General features: G+C 49.2%; 2 protein-coding genes across 2 annotated transcripts; both read left to right on the top strand.

Annotated features, from left to right (window-relative positions):
- Positions 1–1343: 1343 nt before the first annotated feature.
- Positions 1344–3260, top strand: LOC120665019 (22.3 kDa class VI heat shock protein-like). Its single transcript, XM_039944435.1, has 2 exons — positions 1344–1804; positions 2608–3260. Exons 1-2 carry the CDS (start codon positions 1480–1482, stop codon positions 2859–2861), a joined length of 579 nt encoding a protein of 192 aa, XP_039800369.1. The 5' UTR covers positions 1344–1479; the 3' UTR covers positions 2862–3260.
- Positions 3261–5375: 2115 nt separating this feature from the next.
- Positions 5376–7460, top strand: LOC120665018 (scarecrow-like protein 32). The gene has a single exon (XM_039944434.1). It carries the CDS (start codon positions 5895–5897, stop codon positions 7182–7184), a length of 1290 nt encoding a protein of 429 aa, XP_039800368.1. The 5' UTR covers positions 5376–5894; the 3' UTR covers positions 7185–7460.
- The last annotated feature ends 12233 nt before the right edge of the window (positions 7461–19693 follow it).

Raw genomic sequence — 19693 nt, 5'->3', positions numbered from 1 at the left:
TCGTCGTCGTTCCCGTGTCCGTCGACCATACACGGGCCGACGTCGCAGTTCTTCCCAAGTACAGGTAACGTACATATCTCTTTAAAATTACATCAAGTGTTCCTACATATTTACTAATATCACATACAGGATACGATCCAGCTACTGCGTTCGGCCATACTGGAATGTTTAGAGGGACAGCACCAGTTGGCGGACCGTATCCAGGGATGGTACCGGGGCCACAGATACCGGCGTGCACAGGTTAATTTATGTTTCGTATTTCGGTTTCAACATGTCATTACGAAATATACGAGCGTACGCTAACATCCATATTTTTTGCGTAGGATTCTACCCCGATGCGGGCGCCGGACCTTCTTCTTCCTCCTTTCGACCAGATAACGAGACATTCACCTTAGACGACTTCGACAGCTTGAGTCCAGAAGAGCCTGCCGCGCAAGGTGACCCCGATGTCTTGGGGTATTCACAGCTAGGAGGAGCACCACTTGGGATCTCTCAGCAGCAGACACCGCAGCCCCTTGCGCGTCCTGAGCGACAGGTAAGGTCTCCGGATGTTCTCACCTACTCCGAGGGACATGTCCGTGCCCAGCAGAGGACTAAGAGGGTCCGACGCCCTAGGGGTGGTTAGATGTATATGATGTTTATTTGTAATGAGATAGCTGTGGACCGCTTATTTGTATCCGATGTTTATGATTGTGGTAGGTTACTTATCATTTGTTTTTATAGATATTATTTATGTGAACTTATTATGTTTGTGGGTTCCATAATGCTCGTGAAATAAGGGAAGTTCTTGCGATTTTTTTCCGTGATTTAATGAAGGACAAGTAACGTGCGGTAGGAGTTAGCGGCCGAGATCTTGCCGACGATGATGACGAATACATGCTCGAATAGCTCAAAATAGGTCCCTGCAAAAATAAAAGTCCGAGAAAAAAAAGGGGGGCCTGTCGCCCCCCCCCATGGGCGACAGGGGCCTGTTGCCCGAGGGGAGGGCGACAGGCCCCTGTCGCCCATTGGGGGGGCGACAGGTCCCCTGTCTTTTTTTTCTCTCCAGGGATTTCGTTGCAAATTTGAAAAAAAAAATTACACATTGGGCCTGTCGCCCTATGGGAGGGCGACCGGGGTATATTTTTGAAATATTTGAAAACGGACATATATTTTTGAAATTTTAATTTTTAAAAAATATAAAAAAGAAAAAACCGCGTGTTCCAGCAGCCCAGAGACCCAGAGACCAAACCGCAAAAGGCCAGCCATGATGACCCCCACAGCCCATTTATTTCCAGTAACAAAAAAAAAGGAAAAAGGCAGGAATCACATCGATGGCAATGGCGTTAGCCAGGCCACACCGAACGGAATCGCGGCTCCCATCCTCTGCTTTCCCCAAAGGCCAGCCAGCTCCACCACGGCGCCACCGCTGCTATAAACCGCGGCCTCCCTCTGGGCGCGCTCGGCCCCCCCGGGACCGGGAGAGATCCTGAGGCGGCGATGCCGGGGCGGCGGGCGATCGAGGTCCGGCTGCAGCCCGGCGATGCCGCCGCGGCGCCCAGGTGGCGCATGTCGCTGCTGGAGAACACGTTCGCGGGGTTCCTGCAGGGCGCCGGCGCCGACGCCGCGGCGAGGGCCGTCTTCGCGGAGGGCTCCCTGTTCAGCCCCTTCCTGTTCGGCAAGTTCTTCGACCCCGCCGACGCCTTCCCGCTGTGGGACTTCGAGCCCGAGGTGCTGCTCGCCGCGCTCCGGCGCGCCGCCGCCAGGACCACCGTCGACTGGGCCGAGACCGACGCCGAGTACTACCTCAGGGCTGACATACCAGGTACGCGCTGCTCGATCGATCGCCGCCTACTCCATGTCTCTGAACGTGCTCCTAGCACGCTGCTCATTAACAAACATGCAACATCCTTCGCAAAGACTGCAAGCTTCGAACCGGTTTCAATTCAGAACAGTGTTCAGTGACAGACTTACAGACATCTAAATCCCGGCGCAAACTTCAGATAAACTGACATAGGATGATTTGGAATTAGTACTTCAAATTCAGAGCTTTAGAACTCGGTATAAGATGCTGCACTGCACATATAGATTCTTTGTCCTTGTAATATTTCTGCTCTCCTGCCTCATCAGCTACCCAGCTGTTAGCGTTACTGCTGCGGTTGCGTCTCCTCGGGATATCGGCAGCTGCGACCGGGCAGATTGCGGTGGCAGTGTGCCGTCCATCCACGATTCAGAGTTCAGATGCTTTACAGTTTTCCAGAGAAATCTTTTGCAACTAGCAGCAGCTAGAAGCTATATAGGATGAAAGAACATTCACCAAGTCATGTGTGCAGCCTCTTTTCCCCCCACTAGCTTCCCTTGGCTTTATCACTATAGTAATTGGCTTTATCATTTACTTCAAAAAAAAAGTAATTGGCTTTATCACTATAGTAACATACTTTTCCTCTACAAATATACCTTGCGTTTGCGTGTGGCACACTGAGGCGTGGCGTAGACACGCAGGCGCAAAGAGTGTTCGAGACGATTGCCGAATGCCGAGAACCAAGAAACCATGGCGATCTATCACGTTGCATTATTCTAAGCTAGGTCGAGCAAAAAGATTGATTCGGCTGTCCCGTCTCCGTTCAGGTGGCAGGAAATGCGACGTGGAGGTGAGCGGGGACGCGATGAAGGTGATCGACATCAGCGGGCTGTGGCGGGCGCCGCCGGCGGACGGCCGGGACTGGCGCGCCGGCCGGTGGTGGGAGCACGGCTTCGTCCGGCGCGTGGAGCTGCCGGAGGACGCGGAGTGGAGGAAAGTGGAGGCCTACTTCGACGACGGCGAGGGGGCCCTGGAGATAAAGGTTCCCAAGGCCGGGGATGCCCACCAGGCCACCGCCTGAGGCGGAGCGAGAATCCGAACCTCGCCGCCGCCCCCCCCCCCCCCCCCCCCCCCCCCATTGGAGTAGAGCATTATTCTTCGAGCAGTAGGCAGAAATGGAAAATTACGGCATGATCCTGATAAAAAAAGTTTGCGAGATATGGAGGAACAAAAAGGAGCTAACTAAGATCATCATCGCATGTTTCATATGCGTTAACGTTGATCTAGGGTTGAAAACAAAAACGAAAATTTTCGATTACCGGGAACCGTTTTCGAGGTTTTACCGAGATTCTGGTGTAAATGAAAACGGCTACCGAAAATACAGAAATAAAAATGGTATTTTTATCCGAAACTGAAAGCGAAAATGATTTCAGCCTCTAAAGACCGTTTTCGAAAATTACCGTATTTATGCGGTAATTTACCGCCGGTATTATCGTATTTTAGGAATCTTACCGTATTTAAAGCCCAGCCCAACACATATTTTCTCGGCCCAATAGCTCACGGGCTTCCCTGCTGGCCCAGCCTTTCAGATTAACTCTAGCCTCAAAATCCCCTACTCCCCACTCCCTGACTCAGTGAGGCAGTGACCCCGTGAGGTTGGTTCTTCTCATTTCATTATTGGCTATTGGTTTTGTACTTTAGTATGATAATATGAGTACTAATATATTTTTATATTTGTAGGATGAATTTTCAGAACTGATCAATGATGATTATGTGGCAGGTGATGATGATGACATACCTGAGGTTCAGCTGTAGGTATAGGCAGCCGGCCCTGCACTAGTACTATTCTTAATGGCATGCTAGTATATGTTTAAGTCTCTATTTAAATTTGATTAATGATCATGTATGACTATGTCACGTATGTTGTGTGCAACTTTGTGCCATACTATCGTGCATGCTACTATGTGTCAGTTATCACGGATTGGTTCGATATTTGGATTAATATCTTAATCGAATCTTCACTAATTGCATATGAGATGTGTCAAGTCATATTGTTAATGTTATGCTCTATTGTTTGATATGTTTATTGTTTTTTAAATACCGTTTTGATGGGTTTCGACCGTTATCGATGTGTTCTCGACCGTATATTTCTGTTTTCGAAATTACCGGAATACCGGCGCCGTTTTCGTTTTCGAAAATACCGTACTGCTTTCGTTTCCGATAAAAAAATGTGAAAGTAAAAGTGGTGAAGTCTTTCGCCGACCGTTTTCATCCCTACGTTGATCCATGTCCCTGAAATATGTAATATGTTCTTCGTCAGTGCCAACTGTGGAATTGACTTGCTCCTTTGCAGTGTCACTGTCGCTTGGGTCACCGTTCAAACGCGGCATCAAGACCGTGTACATGATTCCGGGGTAGATGAATATAAATTCACAGGGCGCGGCTTTCCGAAAGGCGGATGCGGGTTCTCCCGTTTCTTTCGGCTCTCCATCACCCCCCGCCCCTTTATCCTCCACAATCAGGCACATGACCATCAGAGCTCTGACGGGAGCCCGGCGCTTTCGTTTCGTCAGGATATTCTTCTTCTTCAGAGAAATTATTGCCCAGAAATCTTTAGGTGACTGATCAAGATCTGCTGTAAAATAATCATCTTTCTGTGTGCACCAGGTTGTTTAACAGATTTAACAGGAATTCGTTTCTTCTCCCTGGCAGGAAGACCAGACATTTGTTTCAGAGCGGGCATCTTTACGTGATGCCCTTATCGTACTCGATTACAGTTCGAGTGAACCAGCACTCGACAGGTGTTCTTCAGATTTCCTCCTTAGTCCTTGGCCCTTCCATCATTGGTAGCCTGATGCTGTTTTGGTAATGGCGGTCTCTTTGACTGACAACGGACAAGAATGGGCACGCAAGTACGAGCAGGGCACACGTGGCGCCGGAGCATCGCCGGAGCTGAACTTCAGTGTAGTTTCCTTTCCTCCGCGCTCTTCGCCAGCCAATCGCGCTCGTCAAAATCAACGGCTAAAGGACAGAGATACGACAAGGCAGTGACACGGACACGCCCCAACTGTGTTTCAATCAGGCTCAAGAGTGACGAGAACAACAGGTTCTTCGTCATCGCCCGGAGATGCCCGCTCGTGTGGATTGTTCCCCGTTTAGAATTGGCCCTGCTTGCTTGTTCGGTTCTAGGGACGCCCGCCCTCCGGCATAGAAAATGGGGTTCAGAGAATGACAAGGCGAGGTAAGTTTATTCAGAGTTCTTCGTCCGTTGCTCTCAACGGCCAAAAGAGTCCGGGCGGCTATGTCTGTTCCGCCGTCGCCTTCTCTCCGGCCATTTTTTTAATCTAGGTTTAACGGTAGAAACACTACGGCTAACGACATAGTGGTACATTGTACATGTCATAAACTCATTACAGTGTCGTTAAGCTGAACCACCTTCTGAGGAAAACATGGAAAAAGTTGGTTGAAACTATGCTGTCTGAACTTCAGTATTTCAACATAGGCCTTCTGTTTTTCTGCTTTGATATTGAGTTGTTCCAGTTTTGAGTGTGTTTTCTGGCTTAATTTAGTAGAGTAGTCAGCACCAATTCGCTCGAGAAGAATTTTGGACCAACTAAAGATTCCATCCACGATCTAGAGCAGTACAAATAAAGTTGGTAGTACAACAGCAATTCAGACACAATCAGACAAAGGTGTTAACATGATAATTCAGATTGTCTTTTCCCCAATGGAAAGAGTCCAAATTGCTATCTAATTTCCGCCCTCATGGGGATGAGGGAGGATCTTTCCAGAGCTCCTATAAATAGCCCATGTCATTCCAACAAGCAAACCAAAACTTCGAACAAATTAAAGCACCTCAACCCTGCCAATGCTCTCACTCAAGTCACCTTGCAATTGCATATGCTACCAAACTCCAAACTAGTGTAGGAACTAGCAGCAGGCAGAAGACTAATCCTTCTAGGGATTGCTTGGTTCCACATCTCCAGAAATGATCCGCAGCCGCCCAATGCGAGCCCGACAAGTGTCGCCATCCTAGCCAGCCCTAACTATTTGGCTTTGGCGTCCGAAAATCCTGTAGCACATTGGCACGTCCGTACGAGGACTAGGCCGGGGGATGGAGCAGGAGCTGAGGACCGCCGGCGGCAGCGGCGGCGGCCTCAGGGCGCACAGCTCCGTGTGCTTCTCCGGCGCGCTCATCGACGGCCCGCGCATCCAGCAACTGCTCCTCCACTGCGCCGCCGCGCTGGAGTCCAACGACGTCACGCTGGCGCAGCAGGCCATGTGGGTGCTCAACAACATCGCGTCGTCCCAGGGCGACCCCAACCAGCGCCTCACGTCGTGGCTGCTCCGCGCGCTGGTCGCGCGAGCGTGCCGCCTGTGCGGCCCGGCCGGGGCTGCCCAGGCGGCGCCCGCGCCGCCGGAGCGGGCCATGTCGGTGACGGAGCTCGCCGAGTACGTCGACCTCACGCCGTGGCACCGGTTCGGCTTCACGGCCTCCAACGGCGCCATCCTCCGTGCCGTGGCAGGCAGCGCCGCCGTGCACGTCGTCGACCTCGGCGTCACGCGCTGCATGCAGTGGCCGACGCTCATCGACATGCTGTCCAAGCGGCCCGGGGGCCCGCCGGCGCTCCGCATCACCGTGCCGTCCGCCCGGCCCGCCGTGCCGCCTCTGCTCGGCGTGCCGGACGAGGAGCTCGGCGTCCGGCTGGCCAACTTCGCCAGGTCCAAAGGCGTGCAGCTAGAGTTCAACGTCGTCGGAAAGGGCACGGGCACGAGCACGAGCACGAGCCCGACCCCGACGTCGTCTCCAAAGAAGCAGGCGGCGCCGCTCTGCCAGGACCTGCTGGCGTCCGTGCTGTCGGACCCGCCGTCGCTGGCGCTCCGGGACGGCGAGGCGCTCGTCGTCAACTGCCAGAGCTGGATCCGCCACGTCGCGCCGGGCTCGAGGCGGGACGCGTTCCTCGACACGGTACGCGCGCTGAACCCGTGCCTGGTCACGGTGACGGACGAGGACGCCGACCTGGACTCGCCGAGCCTCGCGTCCCGCATCGAGGGGTGCTTCAACTTCCACTGGATCCTGTTCGACGCCCTGGACACGTCCGCGCCCAGGGACAGCCCGCGGTGGATGGAGCACGAGGCGGCCGTGGGCCGGAAGATCGAGAGCGTCGTGGGCGCCGACGACGCGGACGGCGCGGAGCGGTCCGAGTCCGGCGCGAGGCTCGCCGAGCGGATGCGGCGGAACGGCTTCGCCGGCGTGGCGTTCGACGAGGAGGCGGCGGGCGAGGTGAGGCGCCTGCTGAGCGAGCACGCGACTGGCTGGGGCGTGAAGCGGGAGGAGGACATGCTCGTGCTCACCTGGAAAGGCCATGGCGCCGTGTACACGGGCGCCTGGACGCCCAGCTAGTATAGCAATCTGCTGCTAGGAGCCTTGGATGATGACACCATGGGAAGAAAGTAGGCAAGGTAGCCTATGTTTCCGATTAGCTCAAGAAGAATCAAGCTAACGGACTTGACACAGAAACAGATTTCCTCAATATAGTCAGTTCCATTCGACCATGATCGCGGTTAGAGAATCGATCATTAGTTCATGACTCAAAGAATGAAATTTTATGTGAACATTTGTGCTGTAACGTTTAAGTTTAAACCCTCCCTTGTCCTAAATGCAATGCAAATGAACTTAAAAAAAAAGAAATAAAGACCTCAGGTGACATGGATTCAACTTATCAATTTACAAATAAGTATTTTCGTAGGAGCCCATTTTGTGATGAAAAGGCTGAAAAGCAAATTGATTTGATCACCACAAAAGTTCAGGTATTTGATTTTGGGGACTAAGGTCTTGTTTAGATCCAAAGTTCAAAATTCCAAAAGATTTGTAAAATCGCCTGCATGGTGTACTAAATATAGTTGAAAAAAATTCATTACACAAATGGACTGTAAATCGTGAGACAAATCTAATGAATCTAATTAGGTCGTGTCGACACTAAATTGCTACAGTAAACATATGCTAATGATGAATTAATTAGACTCATTAAATTTGTCTCGTAGTTTACAGAAGAGTTCTATAATTAATTTTATAATTAGTTTATATTTAATACTTTAAATAGAAAAAAATCATTTCAAAAATCAGAGAACTAAACACACCCTAATGCTAGTCGCAGCTGCGACCACCAGCAGTCGCGTCGTAGAAGGCCCAAGAGGCCTACGATGACCGCCTTTTTCAAAAGGACGAGTGCAGTGCGCGCGCCACCGCGCGCGTAAACTGTTTGCTTGATTCCATTTAGCAATAAATTTTAGTCTGAATTTAGTATATGTATATAGTACACGTATATTAATATATATAAAGATGGAAACAAAAGAAAAAGGAGCGGAGGCGTGGAGTAAGAGGAGTGGAGGCGCTGCTGCAGGCCGATCCTGTTCATTAGAGGTAGGCATAGTTAATCGATGACCTAGAACTGAGATTCTGTTTAGTTCTCAAAAGTTTTTAGTGCTACAGTAAATTTAAAAGTTCGACCACTAATTAGAAGCATTAAATGTGGATATCTCACAAAATCCATTCCATAATCCCAGGTGAAATTGCGAGATGAATCTTTTAAACCTACTTGGACCATGATTGGACAACATCATGCTAGAGTAGACATCCTCTCACGATGAATTAATTACACTTAATAGATTCGGCTCGCGACTTTCCGTCTATCCGTGTAATTAGTTTTATAATTAGATAATATTTAGTTCTTGTAATCTTATGTTGAAAATTGCTAAAGTGATTTTTTTTAAAAAAAATTGCAAACTAAACAAACCCCGAATCGAAATGCCGGAAATCGAAACTGAAATCGAAATGACCGAAATAAAAATATTCGGTTCTAAATTGGTTCTCAGTTACAACTAAGCGAATTTATCTTGGTTAATTCGATTCGTAATATCTGCTAACCAAATAAACCGAAAGGATGGAAACTCACGCCACCTCTCTCTCACACCCTTTTCTCCCTCTGTCGGCAGCAGCATCCTCACTTGCTCCCTGCTCTCTCCTCTCTCCTCTCTCTCTCTCTCTGTCCTTGCATTGCATACTCACGCACACATAGTAGGCAGCAGCAGCCTCTCTTTCCCCTCTCTGATTTCTTCTCCACCGAGCAATCAAGAAGCCAGATAGCTGCAGTAGCACACAGGCCACTGGCTCTCACTCCCTCTGATTTCTCCATCGCAAGAGCCACCAACAGCGCCATCTTCCTTGTGCTCCATCCCAAAACGTCAAAGCAACAAATCTCCCTAACGCAAGCACCGTCTCTATTTTCCCCGAGCAAGCAATCCGAGGAGGCCAAGCTACCAGATGGCGCGTACGGTCGCCACTCCTCGCCCACGGCCGTCTCGGAGGCAGGCGTGGCTCGCAGGCCGCTGCTCGCCGCCCACAGCCGGGCTGGAGGCATGCGCCGTTGGCCTGGCGCCGCTGCTCGTCGCTTCGGCTGGGCTGGAGGCATGCGTCGCCAGCGCTCGCCGTCCGCGGCCGGCCCGGTGCTCCTGCTCCCTGCCGTGCCGGCCAGGCGCGCGCGGCCTGCTCGACGGCGGCGCTCCCCGCCGCGTCTCCGGCCCGTGTCCGTCGCTCCACGCCGCTGGCCGGCAGGAGGCATGCGCGGACCGTCCACCCCCACCGGCGGCCGGCCATCCGCTACCAGCAGCACCGCGCCGGAAGCCCTTGCGTCCTGGCCGCTGCTCCCCGTCTCGGCCGGCCACGAGGCGCGCGCAGCCGGCCCGGCGCCTCCGCTCCCCGTCCAGGAGCGCGAGGCCGCCTTGGTGGACGGCCGGACGTGGGAGCTTGGCCTTGATGGCGGCGGCGGGAGATGGTCGCCACCGCCATCCCCTTCTTGCTCTTGCAGCGTCGGCGACTTGGCTTCCGTGGTCACCCGCTCACTTTGCCCTTCTGCTCGCGCCTCCCGCCGCTCCAGGTTCCAGCCCAGCGCAAACCGAGGGGAAGGAGGCGCGGGCAGCGCCCCGCTGGAGCCCGGCGCCACGGAGTTGGGGGGGGGGGGTGTTGTGGAGGCGCAAGCGGTGCCACCGCTTCAGCCCAGCCTCAGGCCGACGGAGAGAGGAGGCGTGGGCGGCGGCGGCGCCGCTGCAGTCCGGCACGAGGTTGAGGGAGGAAGGAGGCGTGGGTGGCGGGTTGGAGAGGGCGGTGGTGGCCGGCGGGATGAGCAATCGCTGCCATCTATGCTGGGATGAACGGCGTCGATTTTTTTTGCCGACGTGGACGGCGTGGTTGGCCGCCGACCTTCGGGGCAATAACATATAGAAATGCCTGCACTGTCTGGATCCTATCTCGCCGTTTATCTCCACGCCACTAGCGGCCGGCAGCATCCTCAGCCCTCAGGGCTCGCCACGCCGTCCTCTCAACCTGCCACCACTATCCGTTCTTCTCTATTGTTCCTGATCCCTTCCTTTTCTAAGATCGGCGGCAATTGAACACCTTGGCAGCCCCTCCTTCGTGAACAGAGGGACCGCTGTTACATGGAAGATAAACAAGAGCGGCGGGGCCACTTGCAGTGGCATGGCTGGTCCTTCTGCGACGCGTGCGCTCATAGTTGCATGCATAGCTACAAGTGTTGTCGTTATTTTGTGTCGTTAAGAAATGTGTCTTTGTTGGACTGTAGCCACTCGGAAAAGGAATTTAGTTCAAAGCCCAAATCTGCTTCGGGCTAAATGTTCCTTCAAAATCATTCGGGAATTTTTATTTTATTTTTTCCGATTTGTCAAAAATATATGTCGATTTTTTTTTTGCAAAAATGTCATCCTGCCTACCTTCCGCCGGATGAACTGGCGACAGGATGACATTTTTGTAAACAAAAATTCGGCATATATTTTTGATAAATCGGAAAAATAATAATATAAAAATTAAAAAAATTATCATTCGGCCTCAGTTTTGGGCTGCCCAATTTTATCAAGTCCACCTTTCAGCCCGTAATCTCTAAAGTCGATTCATGGACCTGAACCGGGCAACATTATTGGGCCATGTCACCTGCAGAGAGGATGGCGGAGTCAGATCTAGAGATGGCAGCGGATCGGGTTCGGTGCGGGTATCCGCGGGTTTCGGTTTTTCGGGTTTCGGGTTTGTTGTTAGTTTTTCGCCCACGGTTTTTAGGTTCGGGTTTGGGTTTGGTTTCGGGTTCGGTTTCGGGTTTTGGTTTCCACCCGTGGATATCCAATGGATATCCGAAATAAATTATTTGGAATTAAAACTCATGTTTTATAATATGTTAATGATAATTTGTTTACTTAGACTATTAAATTTATTGAAAGTTGAGTCATGAAAATATTTATTATTTGTTGCCTCTTGTTTATACATGTGAATATGTGTATATTTATCTGCGGGTTTCGGGTATCCATTCGGGTTTCGGGTATCCGCGGGTTTGGTTTTGGTGATGGATTTCCACCCGAATCGGTTTCGGGTTCGGGTTCGGGTTTCGATTTCGGGTTTCGGTTTTGGGTGCACGGAGACTCTACCCGATCCGAACCCGACCCGTTGCCATTCTTAGTCAGATCATCAACTTGGGAAGAAGGTCTTCATCCCGCGGCAGAAAAAGGGGAGGAAGGCACGTAGCGTAGAGAACTTGCACGCGCAGATCTCCGGCGAGTCCATGCCGCCGGTGGACAGCACACAGCAGGCAGAAACCAGGGACGAATGTGCGAAATAGTCATCCAATTTAGGGATTTTAAGCAAATATTCGGATCGCAACAAGTGCTTCCTCTATTCACAAAAAAAATACAATTATGAGATTGGTACCAGTCAAACTAATTCAAATTTAACAAAGTTCATAGTAAATAGCATGAGATATTATATCTCCAAATAAATTTATTATATAAATATATTTATAACTAATCTAATAGTACTTATGTTATATTATTAATGTTACTATTTTTCATATAACTTTAGTCAAAGTTTAAATGTTTGATTTATTAAAAAACGAGAATTCTTGTGGACCGAGGGAGTAATTGTGAATCGCGATCTAAACTAGGGTGTTTAATGTAAACTTATTAGATCGTAAAAAATAATCACTATTTTTTATGAATTAGGAGGGGTAAAAACCTAACTGGTTATATATTAAGTAAAAATGAAACCACCAAACCAAAGTCTAAGAGCAAGTATATTAGAGCTGTCTAATAGGCGGTGTTATGCAATTACATATCATCTTGGTACGATTGAATAGATAATCTCTATGGAATGAAAAAAAAAGGAGAAAATTATGAGTAGCATGACAAAAACTACTCATATAATGGTGAGTAAGCAGTTTTAAATCCTCCACAATGTGCTCCCAGAGTGATGCTCAAATAGAAAAGAGAAGATTGAGGCATCACTTTCCACACTGCAGCCTGCGAGGCCTGTGCTAAAAATTCCAGCAGCGATGCTTTTAGGTGCACCGATGCCCTGTTGATTTAAAAAAGAAAAAGTAAAACCTCTGCACTTGATTCCCTCTACTGATCTGGCAAGGTAGTGAGCAGCTGGATGAATGGAACCTATATGCAGATTCTTTTTTTTCGGTTTGTGGAACGCTTGAGCGATACTTGAACACTGCAGCCGTGGAAGAGACACTAGCTTCTCTCTTATGTCACTAGGGAATAGTTTTGGATTTCGCTCACATTATGGAAGGTCTTGGCCCTGTTTGGTTTAAGCAGTAGCACGTAGCATAAATTTTGACCAATTACTAGGGGTACTAAATAAAGTCAGTTTACAAAACTAATTCTACAATCCCTGCGCTACACGACGAGACGAATCTAATGAGACCTTTGACCGCACGATTAAAAGTTGGTTACTGTAGTATTATTGTAGCCAATTATCTATTAATTACCGTTATTAGATTCGTCACGAAAAGTTACACTCATCCGGAAAAAATTTTACAAATAAACTCTGTTTAATACTTCATGCATACAAAAAAAATTTATAACACGAGTAGCGCAAACCATCCAAACAAAACCCTTATAGAGATTGTTTGGTTGGAGGCACACCCTGCCACGCCTAGCTATGGCGGCGCCTAAGCACCAAAAACTGGCAGCATCGCCACAGTTGTGGTGGGATTTTATACTCGGAAGGTCTGTGGTTGTCGAACCTTTTGGCTGAACCAAACAACAGTCTTTTGTTTTGTGGCTCGCCACATGTCAGGCGTGGCAAAATAAGGCGGGGCACCAAACACCCTCATAGTCCTTAATTCTAGTCTATGCTATGTTTGTTTCACGAAGCAACTACTTTGTTCTCTTATACTCCTCTCTTCTTCATAACATCAAAAATTCTGTGGAAATCTACACTCCTATAACACAGTTAATGTGTACTCCCTCCGTTTCAAATTATAAGTTATTCCAAAAAATTTGGAGAGTCAAATCATCTCAAAGTTTGACCAAAATTATAGAAAGAAACATAAAAAATTATAACATCAAATAGGTATACTATAAAATATAAGAGTAAAGTCCATCGCCGGTCCCTAAACTTGTGTCGTTGTGTCATCCCGGTCCCTAAACTCACAAATCGACCGTTCATGTCCTCAAATTTGTCCATCTGTGTCATCTCGATCCATAAACTTGTTCCACTATGCCATCCCGGTCCCTAAACTAGAAAATCAAACGTTTACATCCTCAAATTTGTTCAATCATGTCATTTCGGTCCCTAAACTTGATTTTGAATCTTATATGGATCAAAACAAGGCGATTTAAAATCTATATATCCAATAGTAATTCATAACTTTTTCATATGAACTTGAATGAAGATAAATTTTATATCAAAATGGTAGCCCTCGACCTAATCTACAATTTTGTAGTTGAAGTATTTTTAAAATAAAATTGTTTAGGGTCTCAAAAAAATATTGTTGTAAATTTACAGATTTTGAAATTTAAATGTTAAAATTAAATTTTGGGACCCTAAATAATTTTAATTCAAAAACTTTTTAACTGCAAAGTTGTAGATCGCGTCAAGAGATACAATTTTTGATATAAAGTTTGTCTTCATTCGAGTTCATATGAAAAAATTATAAATTATTTTTTGATATAGATGTTTTAGATCGTCCGGTTTGGACTTACATGATATTCAAAACCAAATTTAGAGAATGGGATGACACGACTGGACAAGTTTGAGGATCTAAACATATGATTTATAAGTTTAGGGATCAGAATGACACAGCCAAACAAATTTAAAGACCTAAACGATCAATTTACGAGTTTAGGGACCGGAATGACACAGTCGAACAAGTTTAGGAACCGGTGACGCACTTTACTCGAAATATAACTAACAAAGAATCTGTGACATCCCGGAAAAATCACCGAAATAAATTACTCGCTAAAAATAATTTTTAAAATATTTTCCATCGTTGAGTTCAAATCGTTCTAAATCTTTTTCTGTCCAAACTCCCGATGTCCCGAAATCTTTCCCGGCGATCCGCCGTTTCGACACTCGTACCAATCCCCATCCCATCTCTCTGTTTCCTTTCCTCGTTTTACGTGCGTGTCGCTTCCCCCAGAAGCCACGCAGCGCGCGCGTGGCCGACCGCCGCCGCGAATTGCGCCGGCAGCTCTCTCTTTTCTTTTCTTTTTTTCCTTTTTCCTTTTTCTGTTTTCTTTTTCTCCTCCTTCCCCTTCTTCCTTCTCCCCCCTCCTCCTTTCTCCCCCTCGCGCGGCACGAGCAGAGCAGCTCGGCGCCGGCCGTCGCCCCCACCAGCGGCCCCCTCCTGCCTACCCTCCCTGTGCAGCCGTGCCCCCTTGCCCGCCGCGCGCACCCAAGCAGCAGAAGCGTAGCTCACACGGAGCCGAGCTCTCGTGCAGCACGCCACCGCGCGGCGCATCGCCGTTGGCCGCCGCCCATCCACTTGCGCCGCGCAGCTCTCCAGCTCCATGAGCTCGCCCCACCACCGCACGCCCCCTCCCGAGCCGCGCAGCGTTGCTGCCACAGCCGCCGCCGCCCGTCTCCGCCCACCGCCGTGGAGCCCCCTCCTCGCTGTGCCCCAGCCCAAGCCGAGGTGGGGAATAGGCCCCCTCGTTCCCCTCTCCCTTTTCCCCTCCCCACGCCCGCCGCCGTGCCCGGGAACCCCGGCGCCAGGGGCGCTGGCGAGCTGCCCCGCCCACTCCTCTGTTCCCCTGCGTGAGGAGGAAGAAGATGACATTTTTGCCAAAAACCCCCCTCCCTTCCCTTCTATTCCTTTAAGAACCCCCCTATTATGTTCTTTTCCAAATAAACCCGCCATGTTTCCCCTATTTAAGAAATAACCCCTCCACTATATAAACATAATTTCAAATAGGTCCCTGCCCCTTTTCGGAGTAACACAAATACTTTCAAAAATTATAATCAAGACCTTCCACTCTCAAAAATAATTACAAAGAAGCCCTTGAACACCCGTTTAACCCCTAACCACTCCTTCAACTCATTATTTCATGCGCCAAAAATCCTCTGTTTGCCCTGAAACATTACCACGCCGTTCTAACATAATTCCGGCCATGCCATTAAGAAATCTCCCAAAAATATTCTTTCTACCATCGTTCCTTAAGTTATTCCTGATTCGAGCTCAACGACAAAACATTTATTTCTTTTTATTTATTGTGTGTTTGTTTGTATACGCCGTAGATCACGGAGTGACCTAGGCAGAACCCGTCGATGAGCAGTACCGCGAGCAGGTGTGCGAGGACCAGCACCGTGAGCCTGAACCCGAAGGATGGCACTTCGATCAGGACTTCCCGGAAGGCTTTGTGAACGGCAAATTCAATCTCATCCTTTGATTGCATATTTCGACCCAGTTTTATAAACACAACCTATTGGCCTATTTTATAAAATTGCATATATTTTTACTGCTGAAACATGGTTGGATAGCCACCCTTGATTTGTTATAACCATTCCTTGACCACCTAGATTAACGTCTATATATGATTTATTCTTTATGGATGTTAATCGCTGCTAAAGCGCCGCTTAGGACTCGGTACTCGTTTTATTACACTCAAAAATGGTTACAACATGCTTTATAAAAGGGAAAATGCGTGAGTATTGAGAAAAGGGAAATTGGGTTATATAGAATAAAATGTTAAGCTGGGATGGATGAATGGCATTCCCTGTGTGGATTGTCATATGTTGGAGGCTCGTACCGATGTGGTTGAGCAAGAAGGTTGGGAGATATCCATCTTGTCGCAATTAAGGACCGAGTTGATGTGTCATCTTGTCTAACTCAACTATCATGCAAACCACTCGACCGTTGTGTGTGGCAACGGCTTAGCATAAACCCCACTAGTTAGTCTGATAGACATCAAGAGAACTGAGAGCAACGGGTGATCAAGGAGAAGGGATAAGGTCATAGTGAATTATGCCCCGGTTAAACCTTAGTGATAGGTCAATGGCCCCTTGGTGGAGTCCGTGTTGGCTAGTCAGGTCTAGCTAAGGTGGGTAATGGCTTTGTTGGGATCTGCACTGACACTAAGGTGATCGTGCTGTGGTACCCCACTTGTGGGTAAAGTTGTACACCTCTGCAGAGTTAAAACCTATTGGAATAGCCGTGCACACGGTACTGGGCGAGTTACGGTTTGGTCACATAACTAGCTTCTGGGATGGATGGTTCCATGGTGTGAGTTGTTTTCGAAAGGTGTCCGGCAGATGTGCCGTGAGCTACTGCGGATGAGGAGTCCGGTAGCATTTGAAATTTGGATCCTTTGTGTAGGATCAACCCCACTGATTACTCGGTTACTAAAGAATTGCTTTGGGAAAAACTCTTTTCAAAAATAAACCCTTGCATGTGTAAAATCTAGCTTTACTGCAAATAAACCTCAGCCTTATCCTTGGTTTATCCTGTGCATATCTGTGTTACCTCGTCCGTAGATGGGGTTGGACTTGTTGAGTACTTTTGTACTCACCCGATATATATTTGTGGTTTTCTTCAGATGAAGATCCAGATTTCGTTGTTGAAGACGTCGAGTAGAGGTTGCGTTCGAACCCTAACTTTGCCTGTGGTGTTGGCCCTCTGCAAGATGCTTCTGCTAGCGCGTTACTCTGAACCCGAGCTGGGTCCCATATGAGTTGTGCTTTGGTGTATCACTGTAGCTATTTTATTACTGATTATCATTTATATCGAGTGTCCGCCTCCTCGGAGGTTTGTACGGTGATGTACCATCTGATGTAATAAATGTGTATCAGCCTCCTGGGACTGATATTTGTATCACATTTAAGTCACCTCTTATGAGGGAACGCTTCAGGTGGTATCAGAGCCGTAAGTTGGTCGTAGGACGGGACCCTAGGATCGAAACCCTTTTCTAGGCCTTTCCACATTAGAACTTTCCTTGCTTAAGCCTTTTTCCCACACAAACACTCACCACTGACTCTTGCCTGTTCCAGATGGCTGACAACGGATGGAGTAACAGAATCTTCTTCGCAGATCCTGACCTCCCTAAGTTATTGCTACTCAGCCTGGAACGCGTCGGAGTTGTGGACACACCAGAGTACATCTACCGGGAGTACGACTCCAAGGGCACTCTTTGGTGCGACATGATGATCTTCGTGGGAAAAAGCACCCGCTACCCTGACGTGGACCCCTGGTTCATCTCCACCACTAGCTTTCGCTTCCCAGATACCTATCGAAAGGCCGCCCGAAAGGCCCTGCGATGTCTGCGTGTGGTCTACAAGCATCATCTTTAGCGGACTCCTATGGGATTTTTTCCGCCTACTGGAGAAAGAGGATGCTCATGGATTGCCCGGATGAGAGGACTTGGGAGAGAAGAAGACGACCTAGAAGATACGGTCTCCCACCTATCCATCTACCTCACCGGCCTGGATGAGCTCTACCGCGAACAGGCGGAACAACTGAAGCACCAAATCCGCAGGGCAGAAAAGGCAACCCAAGAAATGGAGGAACAACGGACTAGAGCCGTACGAGCCGATTATTCCCTAGCCACTCTCCAAGCCCAATGGCAAGACCACGAGGCTCACAGAGGAGCGGGTGGATGGTTAGAAGAAGAAGAACCCGAAGAAACCCATTGGGATAGGGGTACTCAAACCGAAGACGAACAGTGTCTTCCATCAAAGAAGCGCCCTATCCAGATCGAGGAAGATTTCCCATGATAGAAGAGTAGCACACCTAGGCTAGAACCACTATCCTAATAATCATGTATCCATGGAAAATGTACCCCACCCCGTTGAAATGATAAGGACCATCTACCCCCTTTGTACTCAAGTATTTATGCAAAGTTTGTTCACGCTACCTTTATTTTCAGATGGCTGAGAAAGGATGGACCCAGGGCATTTGCCAAGCTGCACCTGGCCTCCCCAGTCTTTTGATCAATGCCCTGGAGAGCCTTGGTGCTTCAGAACGCCCAAGGTACTACAGTAGGGAGTACGAGCACCATGGTACCCTTCACTACAGGGTGATCCTGGTCATCGCCAAAAGTGACCGCTAGCCCGACATCCAGCCATGGCGAGTGACCACCACCGGGTTTAGGTACCGAGACACCTATTCCTTGGTCGTCAGGAAGGCGCTCCGTTATCTGTGCCAGATTTTCGAGGAACATCTCGCCCCCACACCAATGAGGATCTTTCCTCCGTCCATCAGAACCCCAGTTTGGGAGGCTCGCATGAGAAGCCTGGAACGGCGCCGCCATGAAGAGGATCCCCTATACCAAGTGGCTACTTACATAGCCTCCTTGGATCAGCTCTTTGATGAGCAAGCCAGCATCCTGAGAGAGCAGACCCATCGGGCCGAGCAAGCAGAGCTCGCGATAAGGATGCATCAAATCCGGGTGGCTCAAGCCGAGGCAAGAGCCGCAGCCGCGGTCAGTAGTGAAGCGGTTGCCCAAGAGGGCCTCAGACAGGGCCAGGACCTGCGTATACAAGAATGGACCAGAAGTGGAATGCCAGTCCTGGCAATTGGAGAAACCCATGTCCTACTTGGTACACCCATCATGGGATGGGGATCGCTTTTTGGGACCCCACAAGCCCCACCCGAGAACCTTGAAGGGCCCACTGCCGCCGTTGAAGGAGAAGCTACTGAGCAACCCCTGGAAAACGGAGACGTAGAGAATGGCGAGCAAGGATCACTCATTCCCCTGGAGGATGTGAGTTCTCTTCCAAGGGGAGAACCCACTCAAGCCAATGAGTCTACCTAAGTGCTAGTGACCGTCAAGGGATGAAGCCGTGTGATCCGAAGTTAGAGTTGTGCCCCTCTTTTGGAGTTGTGTATCCGGACGTGAAGTATGTGTTTTGGCCTTGCCCCAGTGTTGTACCCCCCCCTTGCAGTAATGAAGTTGTTTGTGCTTGTTGCTTGCTAGTCTTGTGTGTGTTTGCTATTAGTTGGTGTGCTTCGGCAGGAGGTGGATTCTGCCTTTTCAAAAACTACGAACTAAATAACTTAAACATCACTTAATCCTAATCCCAGACTCACAAAGACTCTATCCAATCTACAGATGGCTTCCCGACACGGTTTAAGAGCCTCCCGCAGTCGGAACTCTGCAGCCCCTGGCGCAGAAGGACCGCAAAATGGGCACGGACAGGACCCCCTCAGAGAACAGGAAGTGAACCAGGACCAAGGAGAAGTGCCACTGCCACCACCTCCACCTGTCGGAGACCTGGCATAGGCGATAAACAATCAGACCCTCATACTGGAAGCCAAGGGCAATGCCATCATCAATAAGCGGCCACGAGAGCAGACCATGAATGACAAGCTGACAGCTTTCTTGAGAGCCAAGCCACCCACCTTTGCCGGATCCAGCAACCCTTTGGAGGCAGATGACTGGCTTCGTGTGATCGAAAGGAAGCTCGAGCCATTCGAATGCCAAGACCGAGATAAAGTTCTTCTGGCAGCTCACCAACTCACAAGAACTGCCTTAACTTGGTGGGAGAATTACTGTGCCGCTGCTGAAGATGCCACCACCATCACCTGGAACGAATTTGTGAAAGAGTTCTACCGCTACCATATCCCCGCA

The sequence above is a fragment of the Panicum virgatum genome, chromosome 3N, assembly GCF_016808335.1.
Source record: "Panicum virgatum strain AP13 chromosome 3N, P.virgatum_v5, whole genome shotgun sequence".
In the NCBI taxonomy this organism is placed as follows: Eukaryota; Viridiplantae; Streptophyta; class Magnoliopsida; order Poales; family Poaceae; genus Panicum; species Panicum virgatum.
This window is presented reverse-complemented; position numbering and strand designations above follow the sequence as displayed.